Source organism: Nesoenas mayeri (genome assembly GCF_963082525.1).
Source record: "Nesoenas mayeri genome assembly, chromosome: 1".
Lineage (NCBI taxonomy): Eukaryota > Metazoa > Chordata > Aves > Columbiformes > Columbidae > Nesoenas > Nesoenas mayeri.
In genome coordinates this window covers 52,274,358-52,293,077 of record NC_137541.1, presented here as the reverse complement: position 1 = coordinate 52,293,077, position 18,720 = coordinate 52,274,358, and the positions used below count along the sequence as shown (strand labels likewise).

General features: G+C 38.5%; 1 protein-coding gene across 1 annotated transcript in view; it reads right to left on the bottom strand.

Annotated features, from left to right (window-relative positions):
• Window positions 1–18,720, bottom strand: part of PAWR (pro-apoptotic WT1 regulator) — a gene marked incomplete at its 3' end in the record, with an annotated part of 76,855 nt that overhangs the window by 28,222 nt on the left and 29,913 nt on the right. Inside the window, exon 2 of the mRNA XM_080361942.1 lies at window positions 8,435–8,563. Coding sequence (XP_080218068.1) covers window positions 8,435–8,563 — 129 coding nt within the window. The remainder of the gene's footprint in view (window positions 1–8,434; window positions 8,564–18,720) is intronic.

Sequence of the window (18,720 nt, the reverse complement as noted above, 5' to 3'; positions counted from 1 at the left end):
TAACTGAAACACTTTGCTTCCTACTTGGTCTGCACAAGACTTAGAAAAGACTTGAAGAAGCAGCTGTGGTGAAACCCTCACAGTTCCCAGGGACAATTGTGAACCTAAAGCAGGAGTAAGAAACCTTCACACCACCTTGCCTTCACAGACACAGGCTTGATTCACTCTTAGTTTTCATGCAGGTCTTGTGACACAGGCACACAAAACCCAGTATTCAATTATGAGAGACTTCATGGGTACATTTAACTCTATTTACTGAGGGTGAAATGCATTCCTTAACCAAAATGTTAAGATTAAACCACTAATCCACTAAATCAAACTTTACTGAACACAGACATTAAAAATGTTCACCATGTTGCATTTCTTTCTAAGAGAAGTAAAGTTTGCTTGCCAAAGGTAATCAAATTTATGCTGACAATGATCAGGCACTGAACACAACTGGTGCCTTCCACAAACAAGCTGAAAGATTTCTCTTTCTGATCAGCTATGATGAAGAAAAATGTTGATAAACACGTATTCGTACTTCCCTACAAAAGAGGCGGTCAGATGACTCCAAGCAGGGATGCCCAACCTGCATCCTCAAGGCTACACAACCCTGGCCAAACACCTTCATCTGGCTCATGGGCAGTTGAGAGCTACCCGCTTTGCCTTCGGCCTCACAAAAGTCACTGCCGCCTCTCAGCTCCCTGACTTCTTAGGGACAAAGGGGACCCTGATTTCACTTGTAAGCACTTTCTGAAAGCAGCAGTATTAGATAGTGCACATGCAATACAGTTGAATCGGATTTGCTGAGCATGTGCAGATCCTTTGGGAATGTAAAACCCACTGATCGCACACGGATCAGCAGCACTACACGTAGGCACACATACACTAAATTTGTTCACATGAGAGGAGAAGGATTTTGGCAGGGAAACCTACGCTGCAACAACGATCTCTGTTACACAGCCTATTCTGCTGAGAAATCCAGACTCCACTGTTTCAAAACTCAAGTTTCTATTAAAAAGCACACACACAATTTAACTAAAAACTAGCAATCTCAGTTTTGCAAAATAACTCATCCAATGTCTTTAAAGGCTCCAGTTATACCAGACAAGACCACCACGCAACATTACTACTCCTAAACTCAGAGAAGTTACCTTGAGGATCAATTAAATTGGTTTTGGTTTTTTGGTTGTTTGTTTTGTTTTTGTTTCTTTTTCAGTGTCCAGTAATACAGACAAAAGGCATGTAAAGAAAACCAAAGCTGCAAAGTCAACCAATTCAGAAGGAGTCAGAACACTGTTGACTTAAGTAACTTTCATTCAGATTCTTACAACTACATGCATGACCATACTGCCTTTCCTGACACCACCACACGATGTCTTTTTCCACAGTATCTCTTAGGTGGAACACAAAGAGTACTCGGTGAGTAGTGTTGAGTAATTTGTGTTTGCTTGTTTCTCACAAAGCGGCCACCATGCCTTACTTACTGCTATTAACAAACCTGAACTGCTCTGAATACACCCCCATATTGCTACAAACTACTTGAGTGATGGCCTGATCATATGTGATCATTGAAAGATGGAATTTCTGTGCTCCTGTTTTCCTTACACAGATTACAGGGATTATTTGGGTATCCCAAGCCCTACCAACCATGGCAGTTAAACATCTGAAGCACCTGGTTCCTGTCATGAACTGTACAGGGCAGCAAATTCCCTGCAACTGATGTCACTTTAAAAATGCTGCACATACAAGACTGACGTTAGACGCAAATGTATTTTAAAAATTAAGTGACCTCTTAATACTTAAACAACATTGAATTGGAATACTTTTTAACTCATTTTTATGCAATATTTTTAAACATACAATAAGATTTCCTCATGAGCCTTTCTACTGCATTCACTCATTGTTTAAGTGCTTTGTGAATACTAATGACTTTTCATACCATCTCTGTGAAGTAGATCTGTAGATAGAAAACCCAAGATGAACATTCTCTGGTAATCAACTGTCAAATACCACAGTCCCACAACCTGATTTGGCAGAATTACATATAACCTAATGTATTCAAACACAGTTCCTCCTAATTTACATATGTTAGTGTTTCAATCACATTTTATTTACTCTCTTCTTAAAATAATATCAATATTATAATCATGTTGTTACATAAAATAATCCTTGGCCTAATATCTGAAGAAATATAGCCTATAAAACACATGCCTTGATACATCCGGGCATGCCCTGTACCACACCTGCATTCTCTCTATGGACAGAAATTAACACCAAGCAGTATTATGACAATATACTTAGACAAGATTAATTACTACTCTTGAATGCATGTACAGAGTTGTCCTTTGCAACAACCACCTGAAACCTAGAAGCAAAACATCTTTCAAAAGCTGTGGTCAGGTATGAATAGATATAAATGCCATTACCACATACTTTGGATAATGAGACTAATTGCAAAACGATGCTGTGTGACATTACACTGCTGCACAAAATAAAAAGCCGGGAAATGCATAATAGACAGACACAAACTGCAGTGCGAGTTGAGAAGCTTATTTGGCAGCATCTTCTTGGCATAAGATTGAAGCACAAAACTCTGGGGAAGGTTGTGTCAGGCAGGTTTTCAGCTGTGTTTCCTAATGGAGATACATGTAATACTTCAGTTCCCTGCATTCCTCGCACTTTGTCACACAGCTAAGAAGTCGCTAGAAACTTTTATTCCCTAACTTTATTTTATTTACTGATTTCAGCAGAGCTTATAAAGTGCCTCTATTAAACATTTACAGCTTTGTAACACTGACGTATATCACTTCTTCTGAAAATTCCAATGTGTTGAGCCACATCTAAAGTAAAAGATGGTATTTAAGAAATCGGAATCACACCAGAGCACTTCTGTGGGAGTATCTTTGGACTGTGTTCTTCTTAGAAAATGTCTGCAATGTTCTGGTGAAACGTTAAGTCTTTTAGAACAAAAGGTTAAAAAAAGATCAGATGTGGTTTTCCTTCAGTTCTCAAAGGCTCTTGGATGACTTAGGACTACATGCACAAGTCATAACTAAATGGTCATGCTAATAAATCAAGTTTAGATTACTTCACCAGCCATCTAACCTATTCACTAATGAAGTTAACTACGGTGAACCCAATCTGCTGCAGCACGATTTTATAATTATACCATCAGATGAAGATGTAAGATTCAACATCAGTATTTCTTGAATTTCTTGTTGCTGCACAATCTAAGAGCAATGTGTGGACTCCAAGAAACGCCCATTTCAGCTGCATAGACAAAACAAATTAATGGCTGGAACGAGACGGTCACAATTTCTAACTAGCGTGCATGGCTCTTAAATGAGGTCCTGGGCTTTGCTGCACTACGTAATACTCAGGTACAGCAAAACAGTCGGCGTGGTTTAACAAGAAGAGTGAGTCATGTCTCCCACTGGGGGTCCCAGGCTTTAGAATGCCTGAGAGGCAAAATTCCCCAACCAGTTTCATGCCAGCAATACAAATTCTAAATCAGGTTTCTAGCAGATGACCACAGAGATCTTCAGCAGTCATTCCAGACACAAAAGGTCTTGGTAACTGCGATGGTTATCTGCAGTGTCTTCACTTGGAATTAAGAAATACATTGGACAAATTTTGCTACTGTGTGACAATAAGAAAGATCAGCATTCCCATTTTACAGCAGGATACTGTAAGTCATTCACATTTTTATAAATCATTACCTTTCACTTGAAGGATTCAGAGTATTTATTTCACAAAGGCTGAACCTCATTATCTACGTGACTCAGAGCTTTCCTTTTTCGTACTCACAGGCACAAAAACTGGTATCTCCCACTCTCTCTAATTGCCCCCTACTTCTAAGTTATCTTAGTGGCAAAAATCATTCTGACATGTGTGGTGCAGGTTTGCCAGGGAGAGGAAAGGATTCAGCACGTCTAATTTTAGCCCATGCCAATGCCAAAAATAACTATGAAGATCTCAAATACCTTATTGTTTCTTGCTGCTTTTGCCAATACACATTTACTCAACTATTCCCACATCTTACACTTAAACGTCAAACTGCTCACAACTGATGACATTTTCTGCAATGTGTTCATACAGTGCATAGCACGACAAGTAGCATTCAAAGGCACTACATGACGGTATCACACTCAGATCTCACTTCTATGATGATGAAGTCATATTAACCCTTCCTACCACAGGATTACACTAAGGACACATAATTGTGCATCTAGTCTCCTAAAATATTCCCCAAACAACTGAGTTCTGGGAGGCAGGTGACCATGGAATTGGCACAACCCGGATTCTTTGATGCAAAAATGTCAGGCCTTGTATATATGTATTGTTCGAGTATTAGCATATTTTCTGGAATTCAGCCAGTCTTCTAAGAGAAAAATCATCAGTAAGTTTATCATTTTTCTAGCCAAATCTTGCAGGTTTTTGATGCATGTTATCTTTATACCAAGTGCCTGTTAACATCATCTTCAATTATGAAAAGAGATGAAGTTCATTACCTTGTGCATAGTATAATTTCTGTCCCATTGCAAGAAAGCCATTGCTATCAGATAGTTTTTGCAGTATTTTCAATTTTACAATTGCTACTAAGCAAGAGCTAGATTTTTGTAATTGCTAGACTCCACAGATTCCTAAAATAGTAACTTAGGTAACTTTAAAGGAATAACATTAACTATGATTGTCATTAGCATTACAAATGTTTAGCTTATTCGTAAGAGTTCTAAACTTCATTTCATATAACTTATTACTCTTAGTCTGCATCCCTGTACACATCAGTGAGTAGTCCACTGCACAGTGACCCCCAAGCTGAGAATCACTGAATTGAAGCATTAAAAATAAGAGAAAAACCAGGCAAGGAAATCAGAGCCAGATCTAACATTTGTTTTGTGTTTGGGAGTGGATTTATTGTTGATTCACCTGGTGAAGTGGTGCTTTCCACGCTATCTTTTGCTGATGTTAAGTAACAGTTCTGATTGTGATTGTTTTCTGATGTTTATAATGTTGCCAGACCTGTCAACCTCCACATCTCCATTATAAAAAAATTGAGACGCTGATTTCAGCCATTAGTTCTACTTCTACCACAACTGGTATATTTTTAGATCTATTTTAAACAAATCAGATATCTCTGTGCTTTGGATCAAGGACTTTAAATGCAGCCAGAGTTTTCAAAAACTGTGCATTTTGCTCATGGTAAGGATAACAGCAACTTCTGACAATGTTGAAACAGAACTGAAGAACCAGGTTAAAGGTTGGAAACCAAACATTATTCAGCAACATATTTATCCATCATATATTAGGTAAATATTGTCTTGTTTCCCATATAATTGTCACAGTAATTATAGAATGGACAAATCAGTGAACACATCTACAACTACAGAAATGTATTTTGCTGAGTAGGTAGAACTAAAATAGATATTGGTCAATAGCAACTGGAATTGACTGAATTCTTAAATCTAAAACATAAATTCTACTTTTAAGAACAGAATTAGGCTTAACTGTCGCACAAAGTAGACTCAAAAGGAAACTAAGTCATCAAAGCCAAAATAACACTGCTGTCAAATTCTGTTCAAATTGGGCAAAGCTGTAAGTCTTCTAATAAAAAGCGAGTTGACAGAGTCAGCAATAAACCGATTAAGTCTTAGCAGCTACAACTTTCTAAGGTTCCATCTGTTCTGTACATGTGCCATCCTGGGTCTTTGCCAGATCTGAGGCCTGGGACTCTCTTCTGTATTGTCAGAGACAGGACGCCCCTGCTGTGCTCTGTCAACAAAGTAGTACTGCCTGTTGGAATACGGAGGTGACAAACTTGGAACGATGTAGGACACAATTAATACAGACAGCCTGGTAAATAGAAACTGAGGTTGTTTGTCGAGAAGAATAGAAAATATGGATGAAAAGAACAGAGCACGGGAATACAGCCAAAGCTTTATGTAATAACACCACTAGGGGAAACTAAAAGTGACAACTTTCAGAATATTAGTTGAAGAATTGAAAACAGAGTGAATACAATAAGAGAGAGTCTAACAAACAACTTGGAAAAAGCATAAAAACATTTCAGAATGAGGAATCCTGGCAAAGAATTTGCGAAGAAGTTATACGAGGCAGCGTGCTCAAAGGAGACAGTTTCTCTGCAGAAATATTTTTGCTGGTGTTCATAATGGAAAATCATGGTAAGAGCCTCACATCAGAGCACTTCTTCATGGAAGACTCAAAGGGTCTGTTTCAAACAGAAGTGCTGGTAGAACTTTAAAACAAATGAACAACATGGAGAGAAAAAAAAAAAGCTAGTTGCCAGAACAAGAAGGTATTTACTCCTTGAGCTTTGAAAGAATTATTGATGTTACTGAAAAACATAACAGCTAAACTACTCAAGGTTGTATATAATATCCCACTTAAAACTGCCCTAATACTAGCAGTTAACATAATCGCTATCTTTAAGAAGATTCTACGGTAGATGAGAAACTATAGACCAGTAAGCTTGATATTTATACTGAATAAAGTGGTGCTAGTAGGTCTAAAATAACTGGGGAATAAGTGAGCGAATATGATAATAGTGTGGAAGAATCACCAGAGCATTTATAAAACAGTTAGACTTCACAAATCCAATACAGCTTTTAAAGTGAAAAAGTGTCCAGAAGAAAAGTTGGTTGGCAGCCTACTGAGTTTCAAAAGGTGACTCCTCAAAGCCTCTTAAAGAAATTAAGCCACACTGGAATAAGAGCCAAGGTTCTTCCATGAATAAATCACTGGTGAAGAGAAGAAATAATGGTGGGCTCTGATGATCAGCTCTTGAAGTGGATGGAACACCTGAAAGAGTTCCACAGGAACCTGTTTGGGACTTGTGCTTTTCTATATTGTCAGGAAGGAGGTGTCCAACGATGCTATTCAAAACAGAAAGGATGAGGATCAACTGTGAAAACCTGCGGGATTTCTCTGTTGGGAGTGGCTGGGAGGTGAAACAGGAGATGAAATTTAGTGTACCTAAGCACAAAGTAGACAAAAGGGTAAACACGCTTCTAAATTTACATATGCATCAGCCTCTGAGCTTGTTATGATCGCTCACAGATAACTCAGAAATGTTAAGTTAGACACACAACAACAATAGTAAACTCAGCAGACAAACAGGCAGATACCAGGAATTGTCAGGAAAGAGACAAAGAACAAAACAAAACAAAATCATTAAACCATTCTGCAATTGTATGCTGTACTGAACTCTTCAGTTCTGTTTCCTGATCCCAAATAAAAATATAGTCAAACTGGAAAAAGTACAGAATGTTACTGAATACCTCCTGTGCAAGCAACAACTAAATAAAACAGGATTATTCAGCCTAGAGAAGAGGCAGCTGAGAGGGGTCGTGCTCTTTCTGTGGCACTCAGTCACATACAGAGGAAGCAGTTGTTCCCCATGTCTTGCACTGGGACACCTTGGTGAAATCACATGGAACAGATGGCAAGTGACAGGTTCAACTGAAGCAAAAGTAGACTGTTCTTCACATTTCAGGTGATTAAGCTGTAGACTTCTTTGCCATAGGCTCTTCTGAATGTCAAATGCATCCATGAGCGTATGAAAGAGCAGGCAAAATTTTAGAAGAAAAGCACATCCTGACTTGCTAAATTCAGCAATGTCCCCTCTGGTTATGGGTGGTTTGAAAACTATCACCATGTGCTTGCTCTGTTCATATATTTTTCTCCCTATGTATGTCCAACTGCCTCTGTTGGAGTCACCAGGCAGAGCTGGATGGCCTCAGTGTGTACAGCTGGGTTTGCATATGCTGTTAGTTAACAGAAGAGGAGGAGAAACAAGACTGGCTAAAGAGACTAAGGCCACAAAAGAGAGAAGACAGAACATTTGCCAGGGGTAGTACAGGACACAGGAGGCCTGTATTGGGCGTAACTGTAATGTTTTGATAGAGCTGAGGCTGCAGGACTGAGTGTAACCTGTGGCAAGGGGACTGGAAAACAAAAAAAATGGAGAAGAGGTGACACAGTGGCAAGGGGTGTATTGCCTAAGAGTGTGCGTGTCTATCTCAATCCCAGAATCAGTAATTAGAAGGTTTTTTTAATTGACAATAAATTGAATTAGGAAATAGGGTCCTGATTTGAAAAGTCTACCTCCAATTAACTGAATATTCTAAACCTGTGAGTATTTTTCACTTGACTCTCCAGGTTTCTCTTTGTGTCATCAAATGAAAAGTTCTATGGTGAACATCAACACTGTTGCCTTCAAAGGCCCTTCAGAAATAAAACTGGCTCTCAGTAGTGTTGAGTTTGGGGACTGGAACCTCATACTCTGTTTTTAGTAACATGAGAGCTCCCGAACTTCATGTTTGTTTCAATATAGCACATGATCTACTATTAAGGAGGAGTACAAAGAAGGCAGCGGTATGAGTTTTAAAACTGAGTAAAATATTAAAATTAACAAGAGTTACGATCTCACCTGTAGTAAGTATGAGCCAGGGGTATCTGCACTGGAACTCTCATTTTGTATTGTATTCTGTTGGGTAATAGCATCCTCTTTCTTCCGCTCCTTCTGCCCTGCTTCATCATCTTCATACTCGTCAAGGCTCTAAAACCAAAAATATTCAGTTATAAAACAGTTTTCGTATATTGCTTTACAGGCTTCCCATATTTCACACAATTCACACATCAGTGCATTTTTTCAAAGAATAATTTCATATTTCAGAAAAGCTGAATTAAATGTTTAAACGTTTTTCTTCCTATGGATATTTATATCTCCAATATAAGAATAAAGTTTGACAATCAATTACTTTTTCTTAACCACAAAATAAGAAAACATCTAATCAAGATCCAACTTGACGAAGCTTCAGGCAGTGTTGTCCGAGTTCAGTGCTAATCCTGCCGTGAGCAGGAGCCTGAATTATACCTGAGTCCTTCCATTGGAATGACTCTACAATCACATTTGACATGAGCAAAAATTTTACCTCTACATAAGAGATTTTGAGGAAGCACAGAAAAGGAAAAAAAGAAAAAAAGAGTTAATGATACACTTCAATCAACAGCTGACCTTTTTGGACACAGTGGCATTGGCTGAGATTCAAGTGTCAGTCTCAATCACCCATCCTTGGTTTTGGTTTTGTCTTTGAAAATTCACCATCAAAAATTAGTCATTTTTAAATTAGTTGGGCAGTCATTAATTACTAACAGTAACACTTATACATAACACTTTAGCTCTTCAACACATATGTTTTGTATTACATTTGCTGAAATACTTGATTCAAAAGGATTGAGTTTCTAAATCACTGACTGCTGACAGGTGAGAGACAGGGAAAGTAAGGAAGTAAATAAATAAAAATCAGTAACTCTGCCTCTGTTCTAGCTCAAAGCCACACTGAGGCCAGGGTAGAAATGTGAGGACTCAACCAGCTTTGGACTAAGACAACTACGTCTAAATAGGTCTATTAGCTTAACGTATACAAATTTATAGAAAGAAAAAAACCCCCACAATCTCATGTTTAGAAGCCTCACATGAAGCAGCCATGAAGCTCAAAAAAACAATCTGATCAAAACATCACAAGCTGTTTGTCAGCACTGCATTAAAAAGAGTTGTGTTACAGCTTGTTACAAAAACCTGGGGAACTAACCATTCTAAGTCATCAGAAAAAGCTTCTAGGTTAATGTGCAATAGCTTGAGAAACAGACAAGGCTGCAAGCAAACAAAGATGAATGTCAAACTATTTCAATGGAAGTTTCTAATGCACAAAACCAAAAATCACTGTTTTGAGGCCTAGATATTGACAATCTCCAACATCACCTTATCTAGCAGACACGAAACTCATCAAAAGTATATAATGAGAATGCTAGAATGAAGTATTTTTTTAAAAGAAACCCAATGTTATTTACTAGCTAAAAATAGCACTAGTATGTAAAAAAACCTAATTTTACCTGCTCCAAAGCAAACACTATGGTGATAGAAGTGCTAGGAAGCTGACAAACTGGGAAGGTGTATGTTTCCAAAAGTGAACATAATAAAGTGAACTTGAATAAAGGCTATTTAAATTCTCTACAGTAGCACTCATAGCAGAATACTAATGTGATTTCACCCGTCTACTTCTAACCAACATTTTAATGTAACTGATATAGACCTGTCTACTAATATCCATAAGAAAAGGCATACTTGAAAGATTATTACAGCTGAATCATTATACATTCAAAACCACTTTCAATATGTGGTCTTTTCAAATAAAATAACTAGAGATAAATAGTTAAATTGGTTCTCTCAGATCCATTTTTATCAGAGTCTTTAAAAAACACACTCACAACACATTCTAAGAGATGAACTTCAAATCAACATCCTCTACCTTTTACAAACTGTAGAGCTTAAAAATTTTGGTAAAGCAAACTTATGTCTGTATCCTAATTTATTACATTATCCTAATAATGTGACGTGACCTGACAAAATAAGAAATAATGAGCCACTACTGCAAAAAGAAATGGTGTGATCTTCAGCTCTTACAAAATCAGCCTTCTTCAGAAAGAACTATGAGGCTCACAGAAGGTATCGCAAAAAAGTATCACTAACGTCATGCAGATGAAGAACGATACTGTGTTAGAAAACCAGGAAAACTTTTGGATTGTTCTTCCAGCCCCCAGGTTGTTCATGTAAGAGAACAGAGATCCCAGATAAACTCCAAGGAACAAGATAGTTTTGACATGAGTTTGAAAGAGCAGCCTTTAATAAGTGTAGGAGGAAAGTGCCTGGAGACAGAAGAGACCAGTAATCCTCACACACCTCAAAGAAGCTTTGCATGTTGAAGTAACAGCATTCTTTAAGGAGAAGCATAAATCTCATATTACAATACTGTAGATAGAAAAAAAAAAAATCTTTGTAGCAACTAAGTAGACAAGTGCACCTTTCTTCAAAAATGGTCTCCTTCTCTAGATACATACTTCCCATCAGCTTCCCAGAGACCACCAGCATTCCACTGAAATATTTTTCTCTGAATACACAATTACATCTGTGAGGAAGAATGCTCTCTTTTGATTTAAGATCATAGAATCATAGAATGCTAGGGATTGGAAGGGATCTCAAAAGACCATCTAGTCCAATCCCCCTGCCGGAGCAGGAACACCTAGATGAGGTTACACAGAAACGTGTTCAGGCGGGTTTTGAATGTCTCCAGAGTCGGAGACTCCACAACCTAAGATCACCTGCTACTAACTAGTCTCTTACATATTTTGGACAGGAACAATATGTCATCATCCGACACAAAATTTCCAGCCACAAAATTTTAAACTAAGAATTTTCAGTTAGGATTTACCAGCGATGCCCCTTCTGCCCTTTCCCTTCTTCTCGGGAAGGTCCAAGCAGATTACCAGTCACTGTCAAGGACCTTCCCTGGTTTGCCAAACACAAAGGTTACGTTCCCCTCCACAGAATCACAGAATGGTTGGGTTGGGAGTGATCTCTGGAGATCATCTAGTCCAACCTACCTGCTAAATAAAGCAGGTTCACCCAGGGCAGACCACACAGGAATGTGTCCAGGTGGGTTCTGAATGTCTCCAGAGAAGGAGACTCTACAACCCCTCTGGGCAGCCTGTTCCAGGGCTCTGGCACCCTCACTGTGAAGAAATTTCTCCTCATATTCACATGGAACCTCCTGTGCTTCAGTCTGTGACTGTTGCCCCTCATCCTGGGCAGCTGAGAACACAAGAGGTTCCACTTAAATTTGAGAAGAAACTTCTTCTCAGTAAGGGTGACAGAGCACTGGAACAGGCTGCCCAGGGGGGTTGTGGAGTCTCCTTCTCTGGAGACATTCAAGACCCAACTGGACATGTTCCTTTGCAACCTCACTTAGGCGTTCCTGCTCCAGCAGGGGGATTGGACTAGATGATCTTTTGAGGTCCCTTCCAATCCAGAACATACTGTGATACTGTGATACTGTGATCCTATCATCAGGCACCACTGAAAGGAATCTGGTCCCATCCTCTTGACACCCACCATTGAGATATTTGTATGCATTGATAAGATCCTCTCTCAGCCTTCCATACAGACATGCACATACTCACACACTAATTTAAACAATGACCATGAAATGCCTGCTGAGCACAAGATGACATGATAATAATTACAGAATTTTAACATTTTACTACTTTTTCTAGAGTTTTGTTTCAATAACCATTAGCCTTAACAGGGAAACCATGATGAAATAAGCTTTCATAATACTTTACATTCAATGTTTTCCTTATGTACTTCTCCATCAGCTTCAGTTAGACTGCTAATCTTAATGCTATTTATAGTCTATGTAACTTTTAGAATAATAAAAATCAACTAAAGCAACTTTTGGTTGACAGATTAGTTATTATTGAAAAATTAAAACTGTATTAAGTGTTATCACACATTTCAAAAAATATTTTTGTTTAAACTGCCCTGCGGCTGAAACTGCCCGAGCCCACAGGACATTTCAATCAGATGGATTACTGCGTTGCTCGCATTGCAGGCTTTTCTCAAATACTACGTTTACTTCAGAAACTAGTTTAATATCATTGAAAAAGACATAAATGGAGTAATTACTTTGGCTGTCAGCACAGCAGAGAAATGTACTTGTTGCCACCGAGGTGCAATTCTGACCCATTATATAACTCTCTCTGTCCATTCCCTTCCCCCTGCTTTTTTATTTTGCTGCTAGGCACATACCACTTTGGATTCTTATTTTCCATTAAAATCATCTGAGTTTTGTACAGCAGATATTCAATGTGACATTCCCACATCTGATCTTAATATAAGGAATCCACAGAAATTCTTTAGGTTTTCTAGCATTTCAGTAAATGTTTGAAGCTGTAGTATAAACATTTTTCTGTAAACCTCTAGTATGGAAAATACAAGCAGAATAAGATGCTTTCAAAAGAATCAGACAGATGAAGGAAACAGCCACAAAGACATCCCTGCATTCCATCACACCACCAGTCCCCAGTTTAAAGAGACATCATACAAACAACATTTCTAATTATTCACTGGTTTGCTTCCTATAAACAATTGTGCATTGCTAAGAACAAACAAAAACTGGGGATGGATTGTCTTTTCCATGAAAACAAGCTGTATTCCTACATGCAAAACATCAGTTTCTGAGTGCACACAAGCTGCTCTCACCACAAGAAATAGTGCCAAGTCAAAATGTCACTATCCCCATCCCCCTTCCCGCACCAACCTGCTCTTCCTCGTGGTTCTGCTGGCCAAGCACACATCTCAGAGCTTCTCAGTTCATGTCACGAAAGGTCAGGCAGGTTAGTCTCAGCACTATTAATTAGCCCAGTTGATTTTGCCCAAACTAGACGCGAGCCCATTCAAACTATTCGTTTCGCAGAACTCCATGGATGCTTGCGCTACATCAGCAGGATGAGCACTTAAGATAATAACATATTTAACTAGTACAGCGAGATGTGCAAGCAGATACATACTCTCAATAAACCCACGTTGAACTCCACATTGGGCAATAAATGAATCTCTACAACACAAGCACCATCAGTTATCTGAACATTTTTTTTAGCTTCTTTTTTAGAGGAAACAAATCCAGGCTTTTTTCCATTGCCCCAAAATGACTTTGAACAATTAAAAAGAAAAGCTAAAAAAAAATACTGCAACGGTATTTTCTGTGTTTAGTAAAAGTTCATGTCAAAGTTCATGCAAAGGTTCCTATTAAATGTAAGCAATTCCCAAAAAGCTTCACAAGACAAGATATAAGAATTTTGGTTTTAACTCTGAAAAACAAAAAATGTAACCAAGTAATTGACTACAACAAAATACATTTTGGGAATAAACACTATTTTTCCTTCAGCTGACCATTCAAAAAAGCTTGAAAATGTTAACTGAAAATAAAAATGTTACTATTTTACACATAATTTCTTTATAATCATTCTTCTTACTACAGCACTGAGAATCAAATACCTCCTCGCTTTACCATGCACAACTCTGATATCTGCTAAGTACCATCCTCATACCTCTTTGCACAATATCAAACCTTATTGTCATCACCTTCCATAATACATAGCAAAACCAAGCAAAAATCCTAAATCTCAACTATTTGAGATTATATTACCTTTCCACTTCAGCATTTTAATCATAATTTTCAAACACAGTTTTATTACAATGTCCAGACAGTACCCAAAATATTTAAGTAAAATGGGTTTAGAGTTATATAATATTTTATAGAACAACAGTATAATGGGAAAAAATCACATCTTTTTCACTATGCAAGCCTTTCAAGTTCCTTACAAGTTGAAAAACATCCTTACAGAGATGAAAAGATCTAATGTTATTCATAGGAACTATCTAAAGCCTATAAACAGGGTTTATTTATTTATTTTTTATTGATATAAATTACCCAGGAAAAGATTTTATTTTTTTAAGAATATTTGACCTTAGTTCTCACATTAAGATAGTCCAAAAAAGGATTCTGAACTCAAACACGTTATCCGAATGATCTTTGTGCACTTCTGAAAGTCTACCAATCCAAATGGAGTGGTCCAACATCAACAATTAGTGTGATCACGACCATGGATTTTCCACCCAGAATAAGAATAAAGGCAGGAATCTTTGGTATCCAAGATCAAACGAGACTCGAATGCAGCAACGGGTCAGTGACCAGCAGGTGGGCCAGGGCACAGCTGACTGCAGCCATCGGATGCGCTCATCCTTGACCACGCTGCGGACAAAGCAAACCAAAAAGACGAGCATCTTACAGATCAGTGAGATGCACATCCTGCTCTACAGAGCTCAGAGCATTCGTGATTTTAAGTCACATTTACATTTTGTTTGAATTCTATCCTCTGCTCACCCATAAGGAGAATTTACAAGTGCCTGCTTTGTATACTCAGTTGTATTTCAGAGCGAATACAATCTGCAGTCTTAAAAGCCACTTAGAAATGGTTTTAAAACAAAACAAAACAAAACAAAAATAAATCAACATACTTGTCTGTATTAGAGCAAAATAACAAAGTATTTTGAATTCTTTTAAAGCTTCAAGTAAAACATCAGCTACATCAGCACCAGAATGTCAATTATCCCTCCATTATAATAACAAAAAGCAGCTATGTTTGCAGTTTGTTATTCAGCAAAATACACTGTTTGGCCACCACCGTCTTCAAACATACCACAAGAATGAGTTCAAAAGTCAAATGTTTAACTTAAACTAATCGCCAAGAAATCCTTTATCACAAGGCTTGTCAAGAATGATTGGTGGAAATGCTCAATTTAACTACTCAGTGTGTGACATTAATATTAAAGTCACAGAGTAAAGTGCCAGGGATACAAGAGAAACTGCAAAAGACAAGCTATCTAGCATTATTAAAACCCTTCTAGAAAAGAGAAAAACGTAAGCTATCAGAATGAAGCGCCAAACTATTTAATACTACATTGAAAGTTAGCTTCTTAGACCCTTTTCAGTTTGATCAGCATCTGAGAACCGAAGTACCCAACAGCAGAACCGAAGATCCTTATGCAAAGAAGTCAAACTGCTGATGCCAGTATATTATAACATGAATGTACTAATGACTCATGCAAAAGAAGTGCCAATGTCCTGCTCTTAAGAAGAAAACAAAAACCAACAGCAAATAAAGAGGCTAAGAGAAAAGCAGCCAAATCCTCTTCTTGCTCTTGGTATGAGCCCCAGGCAGCTCCTGCCTCCCGACTTCCAGAACTACAGTGCTCAGACTTAAAATACAGCACAGCTCTATACACTGAAGTGTGAAATTAAACATCCCCCTCCTTTTTGGAATTTTGCACACTGCTCTTCTTAACTTTATGCTATAATCAAATTCTGCTAGTGACAACTCATCTTTTCCCTCTCCTGCTACAGGTTTACATATGGTATAGAGTTAATGAAAACTACACTCTGCACACAGAAATCACTAAAGACATCGAATGTACAAATCTAAAAGTTAAAGCAATATTCCCAAAAAAGCACACAAACTAGAGAAGAAAAAACAAAGTGTTCTAAAGTAGAGTCAGTCACCAAACCCACCTCCTTAGCCTCCTAATTAACATTCTGATATGATGCATCCTACCTAATAAAGAGATCGCAAACCAGTGACTGAGAAGGAAACTGACAAAACAAAGTTTGCTTCTTTCAACCAGGAAGAAAAAGAGAGAATTGTTGAGGATATCTGCACTGTTCACAGAAAAAATATTTCTCAGTTTGCATCATGTCATACCTGTTAGAAAAGAACAATCACAGACTGCAATAGCAGAAAAACAGAACTCATCCTGGATATACAGAAAACAAACTATAGCTTACAGACTTGACACCCTTCCACAGGATTTTTCCTATAAAACTTGCTCCTGTATTAGATAGGATTCTGGGAGATGCAAGTATTAGAGACCATGTAATCTGTCTGAAAGGACAGTAGTTTACCCACTGGGAACAACGCCTGAACAAAAGCCACTCAAAGAACAGTTAGATAATGAAATTAAAATGTCTGTAACCACCATCATTTTGACCTCCACTGCAAACAGAAACAACATTTCAAAAGAGAGAAAGATGTATTGTCAGGCAGATAAAGACCATAGAGATTAAGCACCCTTCTTTTTAAACCAAGAAGAACATGGAGATAAACAAATCTTGGAGAAGATAAGCACACTATTCTGAAAACAGAAGTTTTCCTCTTAATGTGACCATATAATATAGAACGCGTCTAATTCCCGTCTTCTTCCCTAGTACATCTAGGGTACTTCTAAAAAGAAATTAAGATGAGATCAGTATTTGAGGAATGTTCTGACAGGAGAGCAAACGTTAATCAGTGTACTGTCTTTCTAACTACCCTATCCTCTCAAGAATGCAGTTTGTAGCAATTTATATTGTCTGAATATCAAGGTTTATGTAAAATCTGGTTGCTTTTTTTCTTTTTAATGTAGTAGAGTGCCTTCATAGGTTTCTGCTCTCTTGCCTAATGGGCTAATTGTAATTTTTCATTTTTCTACCCAACTGACTCTCACCCAGTGTTTACACACGGTGGGTGTGGGATTGGTCAAACTAAACAAAGCCAAAGAGGCTGCTGACAAGCAAGTGAGCATGGACAAGCCACGACAATAGACCCAGAACCAGTTCCAAAAGAAAAAGAAAACTTCGGCACAATGCTCTTTGGGAGTTGTACTGCATTTCTCATTTGGGATCTTCTAAATCCATAGAAAAGCTGATAAAAATATCAACCAAGTTTTCTGCTCCCCCAGCTGTTTCTTTTGAGTCTTAATGTAAATAGCTGTTCTAACCAGACAGATATGAGGACTCTACACTCAGCTGTGGGGCAGAAAGGGAGAGCACCTTAACCAGGACAGGCACATATCTGGACAAAAACTGCTGAATTTGACTTTCAAGGCAATAAATAAGCACTTTTGAAGACCTCAGAACTGGTGTCAGGAATAGACAGTACTGAATGAAGCCACGCAGCAGACAAAGCACACCTATCTTACTAAAGCCTGCAGGATGGCAATACCCAGATAAGATCAAAAAAGTTTAAAGCTGCTGCTGCAGTCAATATTGTAACTATTTCTTGGGAGAACACCTTACACCTAGAAATTAATCCTAGAGACAATGCTGTTTAGCTGGTTCCCAACCTAGACTTCTGAGATCACCCTTTAGCTCTGTATTTGGAAGGCAGGCCTCTTCCTCAGGAGCTCTGCCAATGCTTTATTTTTAATAAATGCTCATATCCATGTCCAAGGCTCCTGATGGAAATCCAGTCCAGGTTCTCAAAGTGCAATCCCGTGTCTTAACAGCATGACAGTCTTCTGTCACCAGTCTTTGTACGCCTCCTTCTTATGGAAACAGTGCTCAGAAATCACAGTTCTTTTGTCCCCTTATTTTCAAGAAATCACTAGTGATGGGGGGAGCGAGGGGGGCAGCGGTAGTGTGTTCTAGACAGCAATAAATAATGTTTGATAACAAAGCAGTATATTTAAATATTTAAATATGAAAGTTGCACAAGCGTGGTGTTTCTTAATTCAGGTTTACTGCAAGTGAAAGATGCAGATTAGCTGCCACAGTAACTCAAAGGCTGGACAAAGCAGGCCCTTACCCTTCCACCTGAGCAGTCGGCGCTGCATATCCAGCCCTGAACCAGCTCAGCGGGTGTTTGACTCTTCCCATTCAAAGGCTCTGTGAGGAACTGAGGGAACTATAGGATTGACCTACGAGTGAGGAGGAGAAAGTGTGGGAGACAAAAATAGCTGTGGGAAAGGATCGAAGAAAGAACACGAAGCCGATGCCTGGTGAGATGGAGCTACCCAAGTAAACTGAGATTACAGCAGCAAAAATAAGCAAGCAAGCAAAGAACACATCTGCTTGGATCAGTCTGAGAAGGAAAACCAAACATTATACTTTTCTGTGGTCTTTCTGTCACTGTCAGGAGTGATCTGTCTAATTTCCCTTGCAGCACTCACCCCAAATCTTTACATTTTGATTACTGCATCTAAAACAGAGCTGGACATATTTTTCTGCCAGAAGATAAGGAAAATGAGGACTTTGGGATGGGAGCATGCAGATAGACAAGACTCCACCGCTCAGGAACATTTCATGTGCTGACTTTAAGCCCACACAACAGTACCAGCAGGTTCAAGTACCTTAGCACACCAGTAGTATTTGCATATGGTGACCTCAGAACACAGCAGAACATGCACGGACACAAACCTAAATCCATCTAGGTGTGAGGCAACGTAGTATAGGATCGTGATGAGACACGTCATATGGCTGGGTCAAAACAACTGCACTCACT